Here is a 20,677-nt window from a genome sequence, read left to right as displayed (position 1 = left end):
CACCACCTCTAACGTTAATATAATATTGTGAAGAAGTAACAAGAGATAGTTTACCTTTCGTGGCCATGTTCCCGCAGCAGGTACCGCTGAGTGAGACCTATATATCCCTAGCAACCTGACTATCCCTTATCAACCCGACCTAGTTCTGGATGCGCCTGCATACTGTTGTTACGGTTCTCGGAAAGAAAAAGCCATTTTTTTTTTAAATATCAGTATGTACCTGGCTTGTTACCTCCTAGTGAAGTTAACATCTATGTGAAGAATTAATCTCCTCTTTTTGTGTATGTTAGCTTTTATTAGCGCTTTCTAGTTTTTTGTGTATTAAAAAAAAGGTTTCATTAAACCAATAAGATAAGAATTCTGAATACATTTATCGTTAGTTTGATGTAAATTGTTTTATGCTATCCTTTTCTTGCTATAAGCCCCCCCCTCCCCCCCTCCTCACGATATCTCGGAAATTTTCATGAAAGATTAACCAATAGGTGCTGCCAAGGGTTGGAATGCCTTATATAATTAGTCAGTCTATCAGTTAATATAAAAAACGCCTTAATTTACGTATATGGAAATATATCCATATCCGACATAAGTGCTATAACCGTACAACAATCAACTATGAAACGTGTGTGTACTGAAACATGTGTGTACCGAAACGTGTGTGTACTGAAACATGTTTGTACCGAAACGTGTGTGTACTAAAACATGTGTGTACCGAAACGTATGTGTACCGAAACATGTGTGTACCGAAACGTGTGTGTACCGAAACGTGTGTGTACCGAAACGTGTGTGTACTGAAACATGTATGTACCGAAACGTGTGTGTCCTAAAACATGTGTGTACCGAAACGTGTGGGTAGTAAAACATGTGTGTACCGAAACGTATTTGTACCGAAACATGTGTGTACCGAAACGTGTGTGTACCGAAACATGTGTGTACTAAAACATGTGTGTACCGAAACGTGTGTGTACTAAAACATGTGTGTACCGAAACGTATTTGTACGGAAACATGTGTGTACCGAAACATGTGTGTACCGAAAAATGTGTGTACTAAAACATGTGTGAACCGAAACATGTGTGTACCGAAACATGTGTGTACCGAAAAATGTGTGTACTAAAACATGTGTGAACCGAAACATGTGTGTACCGAAACATGTGTGTACCGAAAAATGTGTGTACTAAAACATGTGTGAACCGAAACATGTGTGTACCGAAACATGTGTGTACCGAAACGTGTGTGTGCCGAAACGTGTGTATGCTGAAACATGTGTGTACCGAAACGTCTGTGTACTAAAACATGTGTGAACAGAAACATGTGTGTACCGAAACGTGTGTGTACTGAAACATGTTTGTGCCGAAACGTATGTGTACTAAAACATGTGTGTACCGAAACGTCTGTGTACCGAAACATGTGTGTACCGAAACGTGTGTGTACCGAAACGTGTGTGTACCGAAACATGTTTGTACCGAAACGTGTGTGTACCGAAACATGTGTACTGAAACGTGTGTGTACCGAAACTTGTGTGTACTGAAACATGTGTGTACCGAAACATGTGTGTACCTAAACGTATGTGTACTAAAACGTATGTGTACCGAAACGTGTTGTACTGAAACGTGTGTGTACCGAAACGTGTGTGTACGTGTGTACCGAAACGTGTGTGTACTGAAACATGTATGTACCGAAACGTGTGTATGCTGAAACATGTGTGTACCGAAACGTGTATGTACTGAAACATGTGTGTACCGAAACATGGGTGTACCGAAAGGTGTGTGTACCGAAACGTGTGTGTACTGAAACATGTATGTACCGAAACGTGTGTATGCTGAAACATGTGTGTACCGAAACGGGTGTGTACTGAAACATGTGTGTACCGAAACTTGTGTGTACTCCGAAACGTGTGTGTACTGAAACATGTATGTACCGAAACGTGTGTGTGCTGAAACATGTGTGTACCGAAACGTGTGTGTACCCGAAACGTATGTGTACTGAAACATGTGTGAACCGAAACGTATGTGTACTGAAACATGTATGTACCGAAACGTGTGTATGCTGAAACATGTGTGTACCGAAACTTGTGTGTACTCCGAAACGTGTGTGTACTGAAACATGTATGTACCGAAACGTGTGTATGCTGAAACATGTGTGTACCGAAACGTCTGTGTACTAAAACATGTGTGAACAGAAACATGTGTGTACCGAAACGTGTGTGTGCCGAAACGTGTGTATGCTGAAACATGTGTGTACCGAAACATGTGTATACCTAAACGTATGTGTACTAAAACGTATGTGTACCGAAACGTGTTGTACTGAAACGTGTGTGTACCGAAACGTGTGTGTTCCGAAACGTGTGTGTACTGAAACATGTGTGTAACGAAACGTATGTGTACCGAAACGTGTGTGTACTGATAGATGTGTGTACCGAAACGTATGTGTACTGAAACATGTATGTACCGAAACGTGTGTGTACCGAAACATGTTTGTACCGAAACGTGTGTGTTCCGAAACGTGTGTGTACTGAAACATGTGTGTACCGAAACGTGTGTGTGCCGAAACGTGTGTATGCTGAAACATGTGTGTACCGAAACATGTGTGTCCCGAAACGTATGTGTACCGAAACGTGTGTGAACCGAAACATGTGTGTACCGAAACGTGTGTGTACCGAAACATGTGTGTACCGAAACGTGTGTGTACCGAAACGTGTATGTATAGAAACGTGTGTGTACTGAAACATGTGTGTACTGAAACATGTGTGTACCGAAACGTGTGTGTACTAAAACGTGTGTGTACTGAAACATGTGTGTACTAAAACGTGTGTGTACCGAAACATGTGTGTACCTAAACGTATGTGTACTAAAACGTATGTGTACCGAAACGGGTTGTACTGAAACATGTGTGTACTGATACATGTGTGTACCGAAACGTGGGTGTACCGAAACGTGTGTGTACCGAAACGTGTGTGTACTGAAACATGTGTGTACCGATACATGTGTGTACCGAAACGTGTGTGTACTGAAACATGTATGTACCGAAACGTGTGTATGCTGAAACATGTGTGTACCGAAACGTATGTGTACTGAAACATGTGTGTACCGAAACATGTGTGTCCTGAAACATGTGTGTACCGAAACGTGTGTGTACTAAAACGTGTGTGTACTTAAACATGTGTGTATTAAAACGTGTGTGTACCAAAACATGTGTGTACCGAAACATGTGTGTACCGAAACGTGTGTGTGCCGAAACGTGTGTGTACTGAAACATGTGTGTACTGAAACATGTGTGTACCGAAACGTGTGTGTACTAAAACATGTGTGTACCGAAACTTGTATATGCTGAAACATGTGTGTACCCAAACGTGTGTGTACTAAAACATGTTTGTACCGAAACGTGTGTGTACTAAAACGTGTGTGTACTAAAACATGTGTGTACCGAAACGTATGTGTATTGAAACATGTGTGTACCGAAACGTATGTGTACCGAAATGTGTGTGTACCGAATCATGTGTGTACCGAAACATGTGTGTACCGAAATGTGTGTGTACCGAAACGTGTGAGTACTAAAACGTGAGTGTACTAAAACATGTGTTCACCGAAACGTGTGTATGCTGAAACATATGTGTTCCGAAACGTGTGTGTCCTAAAACATGTTTATACCGAAACGTGTGTGTTCTAAAACATGTGTGTACCTAAATGTGTGTGTACTGAAACGTGTGTGTACTAAAACATGTGTGTACCGAAACGTGTTTGTACTACAACATGTGTGTACCGAAACGTGTGTATGCTGAAACATGTGTGTACCGAAACATGTGTTTACCGAAACGTGTGTGTACTAAAACATGTGTGTACCGAAACGTTTGTGTCCTAAAACACGTTTGTACCGAAACGTGTGGCTACCGAAACATGTGTGTACCGAAACGTGTGTGTACCGAAACGTGTGTGTACCGAAACACGTTTGTACCGAAACGTGTGTGTTCCGAAACATGTGTTCACCGAAACATGTGTGTACCGAAACGTGTGTGTACCGAAGCGTGTGTGTACCGAAACATGTTTGTACCGAAACGTGTGTGTTCCGAAACATGTGTACTGAAACGTTTGTGTACTGAAACGTGTGTGTACCGAAACGTGTGTGTTCCGAAACGTGTGTGTACTGAAACATGTGTGTACTGAAGCATGTGTGTACCGAAACATGTGTGTACTAAAACATGTGTGTACCGAAACGTGTGTGTACCGAAACATGTGTGTACTAAAACATGTGTGTACCGAAACGTGTGTGTTCTAAAACATGTGTGTACCGAAACGTGTGTGTCCTAAAACACGTTTGTTCCGAAACGTGTGTCTACCGAAACATGTGTGTTCTAAAACATGTGTGTACCGAAACGTGTGTGTACCGAAACATGTGTACTGACACGTGTTTGTACCGAAACGTGTGTGTACCGAAACGTGTATGTTCCGAAACGTGTGTGTACTGAAACATGTGTGTACTGAAGCATGTGTGTACCGAAACATGTGTGTACTAAAACATGTGTGTACCGAAACGTGTGTGTACTAAAACATGTGTGGACCGAAACGTGTGTGTCCTAAAACATGTGTGTACTAAAACTTGTGTGTACCGAAACATGTGTGTACCGAAACGTGTGTGTACCGAAACGTGTGTGTACCGAAACATGTTTGTACCGAAACGTGTGTGTACCGAAACATGTGTACTGAAACGTGTGTGTACCGAAACGTGTGTGTACCGAAACGTGTGTGTTCCGAAACCTGTGTGTACCGAAACATGTGTACTTAAACGTAATTGTACTAAAACATGTGTGTACCGAAACGTGTGTGTGCTGAAACCTGTGTGTACCGAAACTGTTGGAAAGCATGAGTGTCTATGAGTCTCTTTTTTGGGCCCCGGTTTATTGGGAATTACACCTCCTTAATTTGTTCAAAGATGTCCTATTGTATGACATGCGGAAAAAACCAAGGTAAAAGTTTGACCGAAAATGGGTTTTGGGGGATACCAAAAGGGGTAGGGTAAATCACAAATATTGTTTGCTGTTTTCAAAGCGAGCTTAAAAACCAAAAAAAAAACATTTCCGTTTTTGGAAACATGTGAAGATTAAACAGGCATATATAAAATAATGAAACATGACAGAATTTCAATCGTCACTTAAAGATTGTTTATATAAAACGAGGGATTAAGACAGGTGGTTGTTTTAGGTAATTTTCAAATGAAAAGTGTTTTGATTTCTCAATAATTTCTTTTCCTATTTATATTTTGACTTGAAGTTTTCACTCATTTAAGTAGACTTATATAAATTGCATATTCACTACATACTTTCCTTCTGTTTTATACTGAGTTATGGCTTCTGGGCACATCTCAAACTTGGCTATTTCAAATATCTCTCAATCTTAAGTGAATTAAAAGGTGCAGGACACCCTTCATATGCTATAAGTATAAGATATCAATTGTTAGTATTGTATATTATATAAATCATAAAATATTTGCTCAACACCTGTGGCTGAAGTGGGTTCAAGGTCCTGATTTGTTTTTTTACTAATAAAAGTTAACTTACAAATTAAAAATGGCATTTGCAATCAAAACTACTGTAAAATGATTAATTTAATATATGAAGCTTGATTTGCTGGTAATTTTAAGTCTCCTAGCCTCAAGGAAAATGTCTGCTTTAATCGCTTATCTCCCTATTTCCAATGTTTGCTGATTGTACATAAAAGGCTTTTGGGGATAAGCATGTAACTTGGCATAGATGTTAGTTATATGATGATAATTAATTTGTAAAGGTTTCATACTTATCCCACAATGCCTTTTTACTTAAAAACACCTTTTCTTGTGATTTGGAGTACAATGACCAAAGTGCATCGCCTTGCCTAACACCAAATATTTCCTGACATATAAAACAGGCTCAGTAGAGGTGTTTTTTTATAATTACTTTTTATCGCCTGAGCACATTTATAAGGTTGGCTAGGGTTAGGAGCCCTGGATTCCCTCCTTGTACAAAAACTGGCCCTCACAAGAGGCATCTTTTCTATTCTTTCACTCATTATATTTGCTATGAGAAAACGTGTGATTTTTATCAAAATTTCAAAATTTCCAAAACCATGTAACCCAGTGGAGGAATCTCGTCTGCCAGTATCCACCCGCTTTTGTAAAGTCTTTCACATCATAATTAATGTATATGGCAGAACGTGAAACACCCCAACTGCATGCACAGTATCATTTTCAATTAATTCGAATTCAATACTAGTATGTCTTCATTCTTTCATTCATCTTTCATTCTTGTCAAATGGTTGCAGACATCTTTTTTTTCAGTCACCATTTACATAGGAATTTTGGTAAAATGTTCACCAATAAATTAATACATTATATAATACATGATACACATTTGTTTTCACTGAAGTTTTGTATCTATAAACCCGTGTTTATATGCATTTTTTATACTCATTAAGAATCAAACACATTCTTTAATGACTCCCAGATATAGGAATACTTATTTTCAATATTGAAATGTTCATTTTTAAAAACTGTTTTATATTGTTTACAGTGTATTGACTATTTACAACAACATCATTTTCAAATTTCAATTTATTTCTTGATTTCCAAATATACCATTTCGTTGTAAGTATCATTAGATTGATAACTAGATTTACATTTATATTTAGGTTATAGCATCCGAACATTTCAGAAAGTTTATAAAGGAAGGAAATATACTGTTTATAGCTTTATTTATATATGGTATAATTAATTTCCATATTCCTTTAGTGAAGTTACATCTATAAAACAAATGTTGTTGTGTCTCGAGGTCGACATCACAGAAGTGACATTTTCCACCTGAAAGTCCCATCTTCATTAGCTTCAAATTAGTTGAAACTATGTTATGAAGACATTTCCATTGGAAATCTTTACATTTTCTGTCAGCAATAGATTGGTTTACTATTTTCCATATGCTTTCCCAATTAAATATTTCATTCTCATACAGTGTTTCCCACGTTTGTTTAGCATTTGGTTGGTATTCTTTATCTAGTATTATCTCCATCACCACTCTATTTTTGCAGTTTTCTGGTTTTATAACAGTGTTATGTTTTTTGAGTAAGAGATCGCCTGATAAAGTAAAATTACTGTCATCTTGCACATAGATATTTGTTTTTAAGTTTGTTATCCAAACCTTAGGTATAGATTGTTTAATTCTAGAAAATTCAGATATCCAATTTTCTTTTTTTTTAATGTAGTTGTTGTAGTAGTGCTACTGATGAAATAAAGTTATTGTTAGTTTCATCCCAAATGTCTTTTATTTTAAAAATGTCTGATTTCATCCAGTTCTTAAAAAATAATGGGTTCCTTTTAAAAATAATGCTATTATTACCAAATATCATTTGGTTTTCAATTTCTTCTTTTCCAGATGCCTTTGATAGGCTCTTTAATACATATTGCCAATCATATAGCTGTAACTTATAGAATTCTGGTATTCTACGTAAATCTAGGGATTTTGTGCTGCTACATTTGCACAAGAAAAATTTCATACCAGATTTTTTGTTATATTTCTGTAGCCAATATCTGCCAAGAGCATTCCAGGTTTGTTGCTCTGAATTGATTAGTTTATACATGTTTTAATACAATGATTTGCTAAATGAAGTGGAATTTAGCGGGAAAGGGGCAATAGTTCTTTCCTCGCGAATAAATATACCTACACAAGCTGATGACATATGTATTATCAGCAATAACGTAAATAGTTTACAGTATCTACTATCTATTTGCGAGCAATACAGTAGAAAGTGGAGATTTACATTTTCCTCTACTAAATCTAAAATTGTTGTTTTTACTGCTAAAAAGAAACCCAATATTAATTGTGATATAACTGTATATGGAAAGAAACTACCAATTGTAGAAAGTATTACTCATGTCGGAGTTTTATTGAATAGTAGAAATAACAATGTCGAACGTACAGAACGTGCTTGTTCCAAATTAAAGAGTGGTGTTATGTCCTTAATTCGTTCTGGAGCACATCCATGTGCTCTGAATCCTTTAACCACTGCAAAAATTGTTAAGTGTAAAGTATACCCCTCAGCACTGTATGGGTGTGAATTGTGGCAATTAAAGCAAAATGAAATTTACATGTTAGAAAAAGCACAAAACTTCATTGTCAAATCAATCCAAGGTTTTAATGTAAGAACAAGAACAGATATGTGCACGTCCTTGATTGGTTAGTTTTCTGTAGAAGTATACATCAGCGTAAAGAAAATGTTATTTTTTGGTAGAATATGTTCCATGGAAGTTGGCTGTTTAACACGCGAAATCCCTATCAAGCGTCTATTCGAATTCAATCTGTCTCAATTTAGTAGAGATTTTGTTCCCGACATTGTTAATGTTTTACAAAAATACAATTTGTATCATGTTATTGATGAATTTTTGAAGAGTGGTGTATTTCCAAACAAATGTCAATGGAAGCGTTTAGTCAATGACCATGTAAAAAACTATGAACAGTTTAACTTATGTGAAAGAATGAACGCTGATAGGGACTTCTCTCGCTTCACTCTTTTACATAATAAGATACAACCGTATGCTATATGGAAACTTGCTTTACGCTTTCCACAATACAGTCCATGTTTTAAGAAAATTGTTAAACTTTGTGTTGAAATGCGCGATAATGAAAATATATATTTGTGTCATTACTGTGGATCTATGTACAAAGATACTATTATGCATAGTGTACTCGAATGCTCACACACAGAGCTNTTGTACGTGTATTGTTCGTTATTTCTGTAACTCTTCATTTCTGGAGGAAATAAAGGAAATAATAATAATTATTGTTTGAGCTGTCTCATATGTTATTGTAGAAAATATTAAAGTTTTGGTTAATAAGTATTTTTCCTTGCAAAGAAAGGTTTCGTTTTTCCTATAAAGCAATCATTGCTTTTATTCTATGTATTTTAGTTTCCCATAGTGAGGCTTTATTCCTAGCGCTTTTATATTTTGTACCCATATTATTTTATCATATTTTGGTGGTCTTTGTTTCCAAATACCTATTACATACCTTTTGTTTTTTGGTGATTTATTTTTGCTCCAGATGCTTTCACATATTTGCTAAGCGTTTCAAAAAATTCAGTTATACTGTTTTCTGTGCCTGCGAATAGTTGTGAATCGTCAGCAAACATACTTATTTTAGCTTCAATATCATTATTATTTGAACATGGAAGAGTTATGCCAGATATGTTTTTATTTTTACGTATAGAACCGGCTAATGGTACAGCTTGCATAATATAGATTAACGGGGCGAGCGGACAGCCCTGTTTTACGGAACGACTGACTTAAATAGATTTGAACCCATTTGTTATTAACTGACTGTGTGAGTTAATGTACGTCATTTCAATCCATTGAATAAGCTGATCTCCAATACCATATATGTTTCAAAACACACGCGTACCCATTTCCTTTCAACTCGATCAAAAGCTTTTTGCTGGTCTAAAACAATTATCCCACCCCAACTCTTAGTAGGTTTGAGTATTCTATGATATCTTGAATTAGTCGTATATTTTCTTCAATATTTCTTCCTTTAACAATGCCTTTTTGGTCTGGTTGTATGATATGTGGTAAAAAAAAGTTTAATTCTCTCTGCTATTATTTTTGTAATTATCTTATAGTCATTGTTTAGTAGGGTTATTGGGCGCCAATTTTCCATTTCCTCGCGCTCTCCTTGTTTGTACATCAAAGTGATGATGCCTCTGTTCTGGCTATATGTTAGTTCATTTTTTATCAGGTACCAGTACTTTTTGTAGAACTCTGAAAGAATACCATCAGCATGGTGCTTTGTTACTTTTTAGATTAACTATTGCAACTTTTGTTTCTTTCTCCTTTAATATATCCTCAATTTCATATTGATATGTTCCATCCTCACTTTTAGTTGATGTCCATGTTTTATTTTTACCTCTAGAATTTTCAAGTCCGAAAAACCACTTTGTTGATATCTCCCGTTCTTCGTACCATTTAACTCTTGGCCTAACTCTGGCTGCTGTTGCCTTTTTTTTTGATAATAATATTCCAGGTTGTTTTCGATATGTCTGAGTCTGTTTTATTCTGAAACGTTTTGGTCTTTTTATTTGTTTTTCACTTGTATTTAATATTTTACTCGTTGATATGCAGATATCTTTAATTCTAATTTTCGATATATCCCACCATTCTTTGATGGAGTTATAATTGTACTTCTGTGTTTTTCATATATTGCAAAAAATTGTAAACACATTTTTAAAATGATCAGTGTCTATAACGTTCACGTTCATTTTCCAATACCCAGGTCCTTTTAGGGTATTAGTGAAATTAATGGTTAAAAAAGGGACACCATAGTCGTCTGTGTTAATAAATGGGCAAAATTCTATCGAAGTAGTAGTAGCATTTAAATCAAGATCATTTATAAAAGTTGTCGATCCTAGACGGGTTATTCCCCCTTCTGAAGGTAAATGCCCTTTTTTTACGATTTCTTTTCCTCCATATGTCTTCAATTTCTAATTTATTTATCATATCTCCTAGGTCTAATTTCCCAGCATCATTTTGGTCTCTAGTGTTATCTCTATCCAATTCCCTGTTTAATACGCAATTAATATCCCCCCTATATTTGGCTTATTTCCTTGGTACTTTTCCTCTGATAATTTCTGCCGTATTCGTGTGTAAAAAAGTGTCTTTTCCTTTGCATCATTAGGTTATGTTACTCATCACACTATTAGAATGTCAAAACAAAACCATTAATTATAATGATTAACTACTTAAATTCCTTTATTATTTATTTATTTGATTTACTACAAATGTTTCTTAATTGTTTACTTAATAATGTTCTTTAAACTTTCACTGTGACATGCAAGCTGTTAACTCAAGGGAATCTGTTCGCGGACACTTGCTGTCGTTGAAACTGACATCTGATGTCTCACTTCGATTGCGTTTCTTTGTTTTCACCGTCACAGTCTATGGCTTTGTTGGTGTCATAGATCAAATCTAGGATGCCGGTCAACAGAGCTTGCGCACCTTTACTGTTAACATGTATTCCGTCCTTTGGATAAAAAAAGGTTACCAGCAGGCTTATCTCCCTCTACAAACAGCTGATCATTTTCTATATGTTGTAAGCCATATCTTTCGCAGATTTTTTTTACAAAATTGTTTACCACTTTCGCTGTGCGATTTGCGCTGTTTGCACTTTGGTTAGTGCCCACTCGTGGTAGAATGCTAGATACAGTTTACCTCGCATTTTCCTGTACTTTTTCACCGCGGTGGTCACATTGAGATTGACCGTGTCTGGGCCTTTCCTGTGTCGTGTTACGTCATTTGTTCCCAGTTGTATCACTATATCATCAATATCACTATTGTTGAAGGAAGAATTGTTCTGTGCCATTTCAATTATTTCGGCCACGCCCTCCGCTGTAGCCCCAGCTTTTGATATTATTTCTACGCCTGGATCAGTGTTTACAATGCTGTTACAGTTGGAACCTCCTTGTACCAATGCATGAATGTGTGTTGTCTTAGGTGGTCAAAGACACTGTGTGGTACCTGCGTAAGGTTGTTTTCTGAACGTGTGCACCCTGTGTATTCATCATGTGGCTTGGAGTACTCCATCTGTTACCTGTGCCTGTAGTATCCCATACAGTGGTGTTCGGTCGTGTACCTGTACCCATGCACTCTCTGACCTGGGTCACCACACTTGTGACACCGCCTGACTGTTGAGGGGCACTGAAAGGATGTATGTTCAGTTTCTCCACAGTGATTACATTTTGTTCATGAAGATTGATCAGAAGTATTGATCAACATCTCATCTTTTTAATATGCCGCATATCATATCTAGTAAATTTAGGTAAATAGCATTATGCGCATATTTCTGACCCCCGTGAGCATTTCTATGAGTGTATTTCAAACATTGAGAAGTAGGTCACACTGACCTGGTTTGGTCGGACGATGGACTCAAAGATGCGAAATGAGATCATTTTGGTTTTTCGGTCAAGGTGATGGTCCGTTTTCAACGCGAGAGTCTGTTTTTTCCCCGGTGCCATTTTCAACGTTAACCACTGACCCTGGTTCCATTTTCAACGTTTCACCGGCATGAACATTGAAAAAATTCCATTCAAGCATCATATCTCGTTCTAAACTTTCTTATATTTTCGATATTGAAGTGTCTGTGTCGTCATTGCAAAGAGATTCCTGGAACAGCCTAACGTCACTTAAAGTCTTTACTCCTACCGGTAGCCTCATGTTAATCGAGGCTTAAGGATAAACAAATGACACTACACCAATTGCGTTCATAGCCCTATGAACACAATTTCTTGTGGTAATGGTTATAAAGGATTTTGCAGTGGAAATGTAAATAAAATGCAAAGTTGGTGTCACAAGCTTACGGCAATGTGACATTATTGCATTGTTGGCGTGACGTCACACAATTGTTTTGATAAAGGAAAGCCCCGTTTCAACACTAGAGGGAGACTCATACATTCTCGCACCTCAGATAGAGATATCTCACGTCATAGCCCATGCTAGATTTTTCGATCTCGTCCGATCTGTCTGGTACCTTTATGTGACATTTCGCGGAATTTTACACTGTGATGCCCTTATCCACGCGTTTACGGCTTGAAATTGATGCTTTACATTATAAAAATTCTATTTTGTCGTTATATGTATTGTTTACATTTTTATAGATATTTGATGTTGTAGATAAAATATAATCTACACTGAAATACCTTGTCTCCGTTGTAAGGACGCACTAAAGTTTCACGCGGAAGCATTCAAACGTAGTTTTAGTAGTGTAGAGGCCATTTTTTAGGCTCTCGACGCGAGTCTTTAGCAAAATTGAATAGGTTCTTTTCGAACCAAAAAAGGTTCAAGAAAAGGATATCTCATACTACTGTAGTAAAAGTGTAGATACACCTGTCCAGGGTAAGAGAAAGTTTTTTTCTCAACAATTAAACCCTTTGGGTCACAATACTCGACACTAGTGAAAAATGAGATTAAGTCCAAATTCCCTGGGTTTGGAACCGGCACAATTATTGTGTAAAATGAGATTTTGTAAAAATATCATATTGTTCATGGCTCTGGCTCCCCCCCCCNNCCCTGTCTGTTGTATCTTTTATAGATGTACCGTTTGTAGGAGGCTCACTCGAGACGACAATCATAGATAAAGCTTCATTTCAAGTAGGATAGTAATATAACACAAATAGATCAATGCTTTTCAAATGTGGAAAGGGAAGGCATGAACAAAAGAACATGGTCGGGGGAAATTTTCTACAGCACGTGATTTTATCGCTATCAGTAAATGTACATAGAGTATAATCAACTACCATGTGCAGATTTATCAATATTTTTGTCCTAAAACTCTCTATGAGGCGTATCATATCTCAATACACTTAGATGTACGAGGCTCATTCGTTTCCATACGAGAGACGAAACAATTTTTGAATAAAAGTATTTTCATAAGATTAAAACTGATACTATATACTTGTAAAGAGACATCATTTCTCCTTGTGTCTCTGTCCTAAAATAATGACGTCATATCTCCTTGTGTCTCTGTCCTAGCGTAATGACGTCATATCTCCTTGTGTCTCTGTCCTAACGTAATGACGTCATATCTCCTTGTGTCTTTGTCCGAGTGTAATGACGTCATATCTCCTTGTGTTTTTGTCAGAGTGAAATGACATCATTTCTCCTTGTTTCTCTGTCCTAACGTAATGACGTCATATCTCCTTGTGTCTCTGTCCGAGTGTAATAACGTCATATCTCATTTTGTCTCTGTCCGAGTGTAATAACGTCATTTATTACATACTTACTAATAAATACGGGTTTTTTGTATATGCAATACGACCCAATTGCTCTAACCCATATCAGCCCTCGCCGTATCACCCCCCAAAACCCGTATCAGCCCCCGCCGTATCACACCCCAAAACCCATATCAGCCCGCAAAACCCATATCACACCCCATTTGGAAAAAAAATCATTTTTCAATATTTCAAAAATGAAAATAAATCATAAGATATTAGTTTTTATTAGTAAGTATGTAATAAACAGAATAAAACACGCCTTTTTCCATATCACACCCAGTATCAACCCTCGACCAATATCAGCCCGCGGGCCTTCGGCCCTTGGGCTGATATTGCAGTCTCGGGTTGATACTGGGTGTGATATGGAAAAAGGCATGTATTATTCTCTATACCTCATTGTGTCTCTGTCCGAGTGTAATAACGTCATACCACATTGTGTCTCTGTTCGAGTGTCATGACGTCATATCTCCTTGTGTTTTTGTCCTAACTTAATGACGTCATATCTCCTTGTGTCTCTGTCCGAGTGTAATAACGTCATATCTCCTTGTGTGTTTTTGTCGAATGCGGCAAACGGCAGCTGTGTAAAACTAGCTTTGCGCTCGCACAATTTCGTATTTCTCTACCGCAAGTATAACTAACACCAATATAAAATATTATCAATAAGTTTAGTTGATATATTTAAATATGAATTATTATATTAACGCATATATTTTCAAAGATTGGTATTAGGAAGCACACATTACTATATACTAAAATGGCTGGAATAATCCCGAGTTAAAAACTTTTCCGAACGAAACTCGGATGTTCCGAAAAGCCTTTGGGAACTTAGAAAATGTCTGTGAAGTTGCTGGGTTTGATTCTTCAAATGACCATTGGTTTTGTTGGCCAAAAAGAAAAAGGGTCAGAAATAGTTCTTATTGGTGAGAAACACAGTCATTTGTTAATCTGTTGCACGTCACTTTCAACCAGAATGAGACAAATGAAAGTAGTTTGCTGAGGATTTATATGGTGAGGGTCCAGTAGTGCAGCTGTAATGATGCCAAACTCGGTAAGAGCGCAGAATTATTGTCATAATCAGTCACCACATACTCAAATATAAAATGGGATTTTAAAATTCATCTTGATTTGTGTTATTTTTCGTACACAGCCTCGTTGAAGAATTCTAGTTTGGTTTGATTTGGGGTGGGGTGGGGTGGGGTATTTGGCTTTATATTATTAATGAGGAAGTATTGGTTTCTTTGACATGTGTCTACCTGAGGTATGCCGTTTATTCCAAGTTTCTGGTTAATAATTTTACAGCAATTATCAAGAATACAAGTAGTTACGTATGTGTACATATCACTATAGCGAGGTTATTTTATTAGATTAAATTAATCTCATCATCTTTATTTATGAAAAGTGTCTGGCACTAGATCATAAACTAGGGAACTTAGATATAATTTCAAAAATGAAGAATGTCTTATATTTCAGTTCCTTTTCCAAATGACTTTTATCACACAGGGGAGCATATGGTAACTGGACTTTTCCCCCAAAGTTTGAAGCAGATTCCAAGAGAAATATTAAGTTTACTAATACATGAGCAAGAGACTTGACTCCGCTTGTTCCAGTCTACTCAGCTGTAAATGAGTGTGTGGTTGGGCAGTGCTAGAAATGTAGAATGCTAGCTGTTAGTGCTGAAATGGCAGCACCGGCTGTATGCTGCCCATGGAATTGAGAAAGATATTGACTGGTTGCAAATATATACAATGGAAGACATAATATATAATAAATGAGCATCACAGTATATATGTATTTTGCTGCACACTTAATAAGCATGTGACATGTCCCTGTAATCCACATATAATTATAGGTAAGTAGGGGAATTATTATTGGAAGCCAATATCAGCACATCCAACTAATACAGCACATTAAAGCAAGGGCCCCATGGGCTTAACAGGTCACCTGAGTTGTAATACAATTGTTATTTGTTGTTGTGATATGACATTTTTTTTTTTATTACATATGTATAGCAGGGAATTTTCCCTCCCCAATACTGAAAAGTCTCATTTCCATAAACTATAGCAAAATGTACCCTCTCCCTAGGAATAAATGGGTGACAATTGATAAAAAACCCCACTTATATATCAGATATACACCACCTATACATCAGGTTTACACCTTCTCTACATCAAGTAAACACCTTCGGGTCACTCCCATATATCAGGTACCAGGTATACTCCTCCCATCAGGTATATACACCTCCAGATTATCAGGTATATATACCTCCTATACATCAGGTATACACCTCCCATACATCAGGTATATTCGCCTCCTATACATCAGGTATATACGCCTCCCATACATCAGGTATTCACCACCCATACATCAGATATACCCCTCCCATACATCAGGTATAGACCTCCCATACATCAGGCATATACACCTCCAATGCATCAGGTATATATGCCTCCCATACATCAGGTATTCACCACCCATACATCAGATATACACCTCCCATACATAAGGTATATATACCTCCCATACATCATATATACACCTCCCATACATCGGGCATATACGCCTCCTATACATCAGGTATACGCCTCCCATACATCAGGTAAACACCTCCCACACATCAGATATACACCACCTATACATCAGGTATACCCCACCCATACATCAGGTATATATCCCTCCCATACATCAGATATACACCACCTATACATCAGGTATATACACCTCCCATACATCAGGTATACCTAATTTTATATAAACACCTCCAGTACATCACTCATCAGGTATATACACCTCCCATACATCAGGTATATACACCTCCCATACATCAGGCATATACGCCTCCTATACATCAGGTATATATGCCTCCCATACATCGGGTATACACCTCCCATACATCAGGTAAACACCTCCCATACATCAGATATACACCACCTATACATCAGGTATATATACCTCCCATACATCAGGTATACACCACCCATACATTAGGTATACACCTTCCATACATCAGGTAAACACCACCTATACATCAGGTATATATACCTCCCATACATCAGGTAAACACCTCCCATACCCCAGATATACACCACCTATACATCAGGTATAAACCACCCATACATCAGGTATACACCTCCCATACATCAGGTAAACACCTCCCATACACCAGATATACACCACCTATACATCAGGTATAAACCAACCATACATCAGGTATACACCACCCATACATCAGGTATATACACCCCCATACATCAGGTATACACCACCCATACATCAGGTACATACACCTCCCATACATCAGGTATACACCACCCATACATCAGGTATATACACCTCCCATACATCAGGTATATACACCTCCCATACATCAGGTAAACACCTCCCATACATCAGATATACACCACCCATACATCAGGTATATATACCTCCCATACATCAGATATACACCACCCATACATCAGGTATACACCTCCAATACATCAGGTATACACCACCCATACATCAGGTTTACACCTTTACACCAGGTAACGCCTCTTATTCATCAGGTATCACCTCCTTTACATCAGGTAACGCCTCTTATTCATCAGGTAGCACCTCCTTTACATCAGGTTTTAGGTCCCCATTATCTGTACGGAAGTTATCATTCTACCTCATCTATATGAGAGTTGTCTTATTGGTTGTTTAGATTACCTCTTAACATACAAGAAATATGAGCTTGGGGATCTCAACAATTTCCATGCTATGACCCAGGGAGGAAGTCCTCAGGGATTGGTTGAGCTCTATTATGGACTTGATATCATGAGTGTTATTTTCTCTGCATGCCCAGCAACATATGAAAGGGGTCTGAACTGATTTCATGTTAAGGCCTGGGGAATAAGCCCTCAGGAGCAGGGAAGGACCCTGGAGCCAATCCTGTAAGCATGGATGTGTTCAGGGTATGGTTGGGAATCTTGATCATTTAAAGTACATACATCTTTATACCAAAAATTCCTCTATGACTGCTTTGTCCCAGTTTTTCAGACCTGAGATATCCTACAATCTGTACAGTCATTAAGGGAAAGTATTTTTTTGGAGATGAAATTGTCTTATTTTGCTCTTTATTGGGCCCATCTTATGCCATGCCCTTCTAGGTTGTAGAAACTTGACTGATACAAAAGATGGCCACCTTATTGCCTCAGCTTTCTTACCGTACATTGTAACAATTTAAATGGTGACAGGTCCTTCGAGAAAGTAGTCTTTTACAAGTTAAAATTTGCCAATTTCCCCTTATTGGCCCAGCCCCTCAACTCTAAGGTGGCCACATCCTTTCATAATATAAAAGGCCAAAAATATATTGTGTTGTGCCTACCCAAAACTTTTTTGCCAATTTTCAAAGGAAGAATTGTTCAAGTCAAGATTACTCTCCTTTCTATGTATAGGCTAAATAAAAATAAATGAAAATTGAATTTATTACCTATTTATACCTATCCGTATTTTTTTCCAAACATGTAACAGAAAACAGACATCTTTTGTTGTATATAGCCAATAAGTGATGACTCGTTATGAGGTAAATCAAATAGTGTAAGTTTATATGCAAAATATTATCAACAAGTTTCAGCAATTTTTGGTCACACATAAAGATGAATCCACACAGCTAGAAACAATCTGAAGATAATGTGTATCAATTGTCTATAATACATGTGATATACCTTTTTACTGTGATAGTAAATATATATGTATGTACACAGTCTGAAACAATGAATAAAAGTTCCTCTGAATATACGTGAAAGTTAAGATAATTAATTGTAAATTTATAACCAGTCTGAAGCAATCAATAATTTGTTCTTACATGTCTGTGATAGTTAACACAAGTTTATGACTAGCCTGAAACAATAATTAAAAATTGATAACCCACTTGTGATAGTAATACAAGTTTTATAGCTAGTCTGAAACAAGTGATAAGTTTTCCTAACATGTCAATGATAATAAATATAATTAATTCCACATGTATAATCATGCAGTTTTAAACAATGTTATTTTTCTGTTACATGTCTGTTAAAGTTAACACAAATTTATAACCAGTCTGAAGCAATGATTAAAATTGCATAGCCTGTCTGTAATAGTAAATACAGGTGTAATTATTGACACTGAAGATGGGTCTGAAACAACGTTGGTTCATATGTACATGCAATGTTCATGATCCGTGAAATTTAGTACTTGTGTATTACCAATCTGAAACAACAAATAAATGTCCATAACCTTAAACAAATTTGTTATTTTAAATTCTTGTGAATTGCATGTGTAATAATTGTGAAAATTGATGTAATATGCCTGCGATAATATAAACAATTAATCCGCATAAATTTATTGTTAAAAAGAGTTATAAGTAATTTAACAAGCATTGTTTTAAGTGTTTGAATTCAGGAGCCCGCTATCAAAGGCTTCTGATCGTTTTTGTAGGTGTAGTAATTCAATTTAATAAATTACTGAAAATAATAAAAGAAAATCAGGGAAAACAATACAGATCTAAACATTTTAATGACTAAACAGTAAGCTATACATGCAGGAATTATTTTCCTTCCGTTGTGGAATACATATTAATAACCCTTTCTCCACCAATTACCCCTATATACCTCCTATTGCTTAATGTAAATCCCGCTACAACTAGTCGTATATTTGTTGACACTCATCTTCTACTTTCACTTTCACATACTCCATTTCCGGTTAAAAAATTCGCGACTCTGCGGCTACCGATTAACTGCTCATTCGTTTTTGTCAGAGTGAAATGACATCATTTCTCCTTGTGTCTCTGTCCTAACGTAATGACGTCATATCTCCTTTTATCGCACCTCGGACAAAAATGTCCAAAAACTATTGGTTTAGAACTGTCACGTGGTGACCCTCTAATTTTCTATAGAGGGTCATTAGGATGCCATTATAGGGCAATATGGCCGCCCATTGCTCACCGCTTCAAAACTTATTCTAAAAATGATACAATGCTCACCGTAATTCCTATTCGCTACATTGTATCGTAAGATGATAGGAGTTGCCTCCCCTACGCCAGGCAAAAATAGTAAGACGTTGTCGCCAGCGACCGTCTTTTGTTGTAGCGTGGGTGCTGTCCCCTTATCTAAGCGTTTCGGCGACATTGACAGACAACAACAATGGAGAGATTTTGGCAGACGACCACGCAAAAAGGGTCCTCGATGCGATACATTTGTAATATAGTCAGTAACTGACCCTCTACAGAACCAAATAGGGTCAGTAAGATGTATAGGAGGCTCAGGCGGAAGGGTCAGTAACTGACTATATAACTAATAGTGTCTTTGTCCGAATGTAATGACGTCATATCTTCTTGTGTTTTTGTCAGAGTGAAATGACATCATTTCTCCTTGTGTCTCTGTCCGAATGTAATGACGTCATATCTCCTTGTGTCTTTGTCGGAATGTAACGATGTCATATCTCCTTGTGTCTCTGTCCGAATGTAATGACGTCATATCTCCTTATGTCTTTGTCAGAGTAAAATGACATAATTTCTCATTGTGTCTCTGTCCGAATGTAATGACGTCATATCTTCTTGTGTTTTTGTCAGATTGAAATGACATCATTTATCCTTGGGTCTCTGTCCGAATATAATGACGTCATATCTCCTTGTGTCTTTGTCCGAATGTAATGACGTCATATCTCCTTGTGTCTCTGTCCGAATGTAATGACGTCATATCTCCTTATGTCTTTGTCAGAGTAAAATGACACCATTTCTCATTGTGTCTCTGTCCGAATGTAATGACGTCATATCTTCTTGTGTTTTTGTCAGAGTGAAATGACATCATTTCTCCTTGTGTCTCTGTCCGAATGTAATGACGTCATATCTCCTTGTGTCTTTGTCCGAATGTAATTATGTCATATCTCCTTGTGTCTCTGTCCTTAT

The 20,677-nt window shown here is 37.1% G+C and overlaps 1 protein-coding gene across 1 annotated transcript in view; it reads right to left on the bottom strand.

Moving 5' to 3' along the window:
- LOC110455607 overlaps positions 1–108 on the bottom strand; it is a 29,856-nt gene extending 29,748 nt beyond the window's left edge. Inside the window, exon 1 of the mRNA XM_021505812.1 lies at positions 55–108. Coding sequence (XP_021361487.1) covers positions 55–67 — 13 coding nt within the window. The 5' untranslated portion in view covers positions 68–108. The remainder of the gene's footprint in view (positions 1–54) is intronic.
- Positions 109–20,677: the final 20,569 nt, after the last annotated feature.

This window comes from Mizuhopecten yessoensis, unplaced genomic scaffold (genome assembly GCF_002113885.1).
Source record: "Mizuhopecten yessoensis strain PY_sf001 unplaced genomic scaffold, ASM211388v2 scaffold8333, whole genome shotgun sequence".
Lineage (NCBI taxonomy): Eukaryota > Metazoa > Mollusca > Bivalvia > Pectinida > Pectinidae > Mizuhopecten > Mizuhopecten yessoensis.
This window is presented reverse-complemented; position numbering and strand designations above follow the sequence as displayed.